The 4,267-nt window shown below is 47.5% G+C and overlaps 1 protein-coding gene across 2 annotated transcripts in view; it reads right to left on the bottom strand.

Moving 5' to 3' along the window:
- Window positions 1-4,171, bottom strand: part of CLASP2 (cytoplasmic linker associated protein 2) — a 192,309-nt gene extending 188,138 nt beyond the window's left edge. For both annotated transcript variants that reach the window (XM_008578557.1, XM_008578556.1), the window contains exon 1: window positions 3,977-4,171. In XM_008578557.1, coding sequence (XP_008576779.1) covers window positions 3,977-4,171 — 195 coding nt within the window. The remainder of the gene's footprint in view (window positions 1-3,976) is intronic.
- Window positions 4,172-4,267: the final 96 nt, after the last annotated feature.

The raw sequence follows: 4,267 nt of genomic DNA, 5'->3' as shown, positions 1-4,267 counted from the left end.
CCCCCCCCGCAAGTCCACAGGCCTCAGCCCCCTCGAACTTACATACAGTAGGCCCTTCACTCTCACACCTCTCCCCTCCAGCTCATCGCCTTTAGGCCAGTATCTCCCTACTCTTTCGCTCATTAGGTATCTTAGGGTACAGGCCAACCTCCTGTTACCTCATCCTTTCTCCGCCACCCTCTCAGACTTTAAACTGAGGCCAGGACAGCAAGTGTATATTAAAACCAGAATCCCAAAGCCTCTCTCACCATGTTGGAAATGGCCTTATACAGTACTTCTTGCCACCCCCACAGCAGTAAAAGTACTAAGAAAGGCCCCTTGGTATCACTTATCCTTGGTAAAACTAGCACCTGAGACTTTACCCAAAAATCTGCTAACACCAAGCCAGAGGGGTCCCTCTACTCAACCCCTAACCCAACATCTCCTCACACTTCGTCCATTTTAGGACCCACAAAACTAAAAATCTCCAGGACCTCCACTCTTTCCCCAATCCCAGAAGGATAATTTTTCCCACAGTGATTATCCTCTCAATCTTACAGGCCTGCTTCACGTCCTTCACACAAGAGCTACTATTATACTATCTGTTCTAGTACTTGCTACAGAATTGGCCAGTGCTGCCCCAAAAGAGTGTAACATTATAGGAAGATTTCTCCTGGCACTCCTTTACCTCCTATTGATAGGATGCTTCTTAATTTAATTGTGGCAATGTGTTCTTTAAATTCTTTTGGCTCCCTAACCCTTTGCATCCTTCCTGTGTTTTTCCTCCTATCTCAATGCTCCCCCTTACCTGGAACATGGAGGTTCCAGGTCCACAGGGACAATGCAGTCCGCAGCGAATCAGACTGGTCCCTGAGTGACTCATCTGTCTCCCACTTCGCAAGAAACTTTTTGTGGCCACCCCCCTCCCTGTCGATGTAGCCCGCAATGTTTCCATAAACATCTCTTCACTTTCCTCTAATCTCACCTCAGTGGGGACTGTCAGCTTTGTGCGGGGCCTGCCCACACTCTGCCTCACTAACACCAAACGCTGCCACTCACTCACCCCCTCCTCATCCATGGCCTAAAACTGGAAAATATTTCCTTTGTAAAACTACGTTATCCTATTGCCTGTCCCCCAACACAATTTCTTGCATATTCTATTGGCTCATCCCCGACATCACCCTCCAGACAGATGAAGAGATGGAGATACAGGACTGGGACTAACTTTGGTCCCCCCTCTCAGGAAGTGCCCCCAGCTCCCTCAGGGCACTAATTGTACCTTCTAATTGGGGCAGGGATCCTTCCTGCAACTGGGACTGGAATAGCAGGCCCTGCTACTGCCTCTGAATTCTATCAAAAACTCTCAGAAGAACTAAGCATAGATAGCATCTCCTCCCTCCAGTGACAGGTCACCTCACTTGCGACAGTTGACAGTCACTTTACAGAACCGTCAGGCCCTTTACTTCCTTACAGCTGAGAAGAAGACACCTGCCTCTTCTTGGGGGAGAAATGCTGTTATTACATAAATGAGTCCGGGGTGATCCAAAACAACTTACACCATTTCACCGAACCCTTGGATACCCTGGCTTATGCCCCTGCTAGGACCCCCTAACTGTGCCTCATCCTACTTTTTGGTCCCTGTCTCTTTTGGTGTTTCTCTAATTTCTTGCAGGAATGTATGCAGGCTTTCACCAACCAAAAGGTCGCCAAATTGTTCCTGCGAGGAGGATATCAGCCCCTCAGAATCAGCGACCCTTCCCCAGAGGAATACAGCCTCCCCACATGAAACCAATACCCCACCACCTAATTGTTTTACCCGCCAACATAAATCTTTTATTTTTCCATATCTTCACCCATCTCCAGCAGATAGTAGCTTCAGAAGAATGATACCTCTGCCCTTTTTCCTATACTTCAAAGGCAGGAATAATAGATCTGCAACATAACCAGCGCCATTTTAGACAAGCCCAAGTACAAAACGGCACCGTCCACCTCCTCCCCTCCCCCGTTCTCTTTTACAAGAAGTTTCGGGGGGAAATGAAACTTTCGGCGTTTCTGCACGTGCAGAACTTTCCATTCCCATGACCTAACTCAATCCCCACCCTGAATGACATCACCCAGCTCTTGGCGCCAACATACCAATATAAGCTCCCACTACCCTAGGTTAGCGGCTGTCCCCCATTTTCAGGGCAGCCCCGGGCTGTCCTCCATTTTGAGCACAGCCCGGCAGATTTCTTTCTCTAATAAAGCTTGAATGGTACCCGGCATCTCGGCTTACTTTTTTTCAGACTACATGGTCACAACTTCAAGGAAGTGCATTGATAAGGTGGTGGGAGCCTGTGGTAGTTCTCTTTTGATTGCTGAAATTGTCTCAGGCTACAGTACCTAGTGAGAAGCACGGAGAGAATGTGCAGAAAAACAGATGAGAACCTGGCTCAGAAGCCCGATGGATTCTAACTCTTAAGGACCAGTTAAATGAAAAATATAGTACTAAGTGGAAGCAGGGCTTAGAGGCATAACAGAAAAATTGGGATGCTGTGGTATAACAGATGCCAAGTGTGTTTCAGGAAATGGGCCTACTCAACTGTCATCCACTGATGGTACATCTGAGGAGTGAAATGGCACAAAGCCAATTCACTACAGCCAATGTAGAAGAAGGTGGCACATCAAACTTCATTTGAGAAGGGGAGCAAACGTTTCCAAAGAGCTGACTCTCGACAACAGCCTATGCTGCAGCATAGAATCAACTACCTTGAATGTGTATACTTCTTACAGTAAGTAAATTTAGTTTGTTTCTTCCAAAGAAATAAGAATAACCCCCAAAGTGTTAATAACATATTATTAAATATTAAATTTTCCCAAGCTTAAAAAAAAAAAAAGAAAGAAATAGTATGTAATGGAGCATCAAGTGGTTAATTTTCAAACTGTTTATTACCCTTGTAAAAGTCTAACCTTTCCAAAATGCATATACGTTTCACAATTAAATCTGCATCATAATTCTAGAGTTTGCTTTTCTTCTTTATGTGGACAAACGCTTTCAAAGTACAGCCTATTAGCTGGGTTATAAGGACATAATACTTAGAATCACTTCACTCAGAGGCGGTTCGGGCCAGCATTTTAAAGCAACACTGCCACCAGAAGACTAGAAAGAAAAGTAACTGCTAACGACTACAGCATAGGCTAATTACAGAATATTTACCTGGTCTCCCACTGTGATTACATTACAGCCTTCCTACTACTGACTCTTCAGAAACACTCATTCCTTCTGTATCTCATCTTTTTACTTTTTTTTTTTCAGCATCAGCTAAACCTGCTAAGACACGGTTTCAAAAGCGAATCAGTCCTTAACTGCGGCAAAATAAAATGATGGCATTCAACTGTTTTCTGTTGTAAGTAAACGATAAGCAAATAATGTTATGAAGCCAACATCTCACTAGATTTAACAGTAAATACAACTGGGCACCTGATTAAGCCCTAAAATCGCTTTACAGACGAAGATCACAATCTCCCAGACATAAACATAAAACAGGACATTAAATAGGATAAAAATCATTAATTAACAAGGGATTAACTGGACATCTCTTTTCAACTCAAAATTATATCCTACTGTCCTATGTCGTGGTTTGCGTAGTGTTTACACAGGTGCGTACAAATGTTAAAACGTCTTTGAGCCCCTTACTGTACGGATGTAAGTTATCGCTGATTTTTTAAAAATAAGTGATGAACATTGTGTCCTAGTGCCAAGTAACTCCGCAACGTGTCACGGAGTCGCTGAATTTGTCATTGTTCACAAGTGCGGAAAAACTTGGTCGTGGTGGGAAGTCAGTCCTTGGCTCGCGTACGGAGAGGCAGGCTCGCCAGTGGGGGCGCGCCATGAGACCCGTGTTTCCCCCGGCGCCGGACGCATCCCAGGAGCTCTCCTGGCGGAGGCGTACGTCCGGGATTAAAGGGCCGGCCGGGAGGGCGTGCCCGCCGGGCCACAGCCGTCGCCGCCGCTTACCCGGTAGTTGCTCGAGCCCACCCAGCCGGTGAGCGCGTCTACTGTCTTGCCCAGGCGGCCCAGGTCTTCCTCCAGGTCCGGAATGGCGCTGGGGTCGCCGAGGTAGAGCAGGAGCTCCTGGCCGATCTGCAGCCGGCCGCCGACGTCCTTCTGCTGCACCTGGGCGCTGAAGTACTCCATGCTGCGGGGCTCCATGGCTGCGCCCGCCCGCCGGCCCGCGAGGGGCCCACTTTCGCCGAGCGCCGCCCAGCCGCCAGTGCGGGTCCCTGCGGGAGCGGGCGGGACGCGCTC

This window comes from Galeopterus variegatus, unplaced genomic scaffold (assembly GCF_000696425.1).
Source record: "Galeopterus variegatus unplaced genomic scaffold, G_variegatus-3.0.2 Scaffold1718, whole genome shotgun sequence".
In the NCBI taxonomy this organism is placed as follows: domain Eukaryota; kingdom Metazoa; phylum Chordata; class Mammalia; order Dermoptera; family Cynocephalidae; genus Galeopterus; species Galeopterus variegatus.
This window is presented reverse-complemented; position numbering and strand designations above follow the sequence as displayed.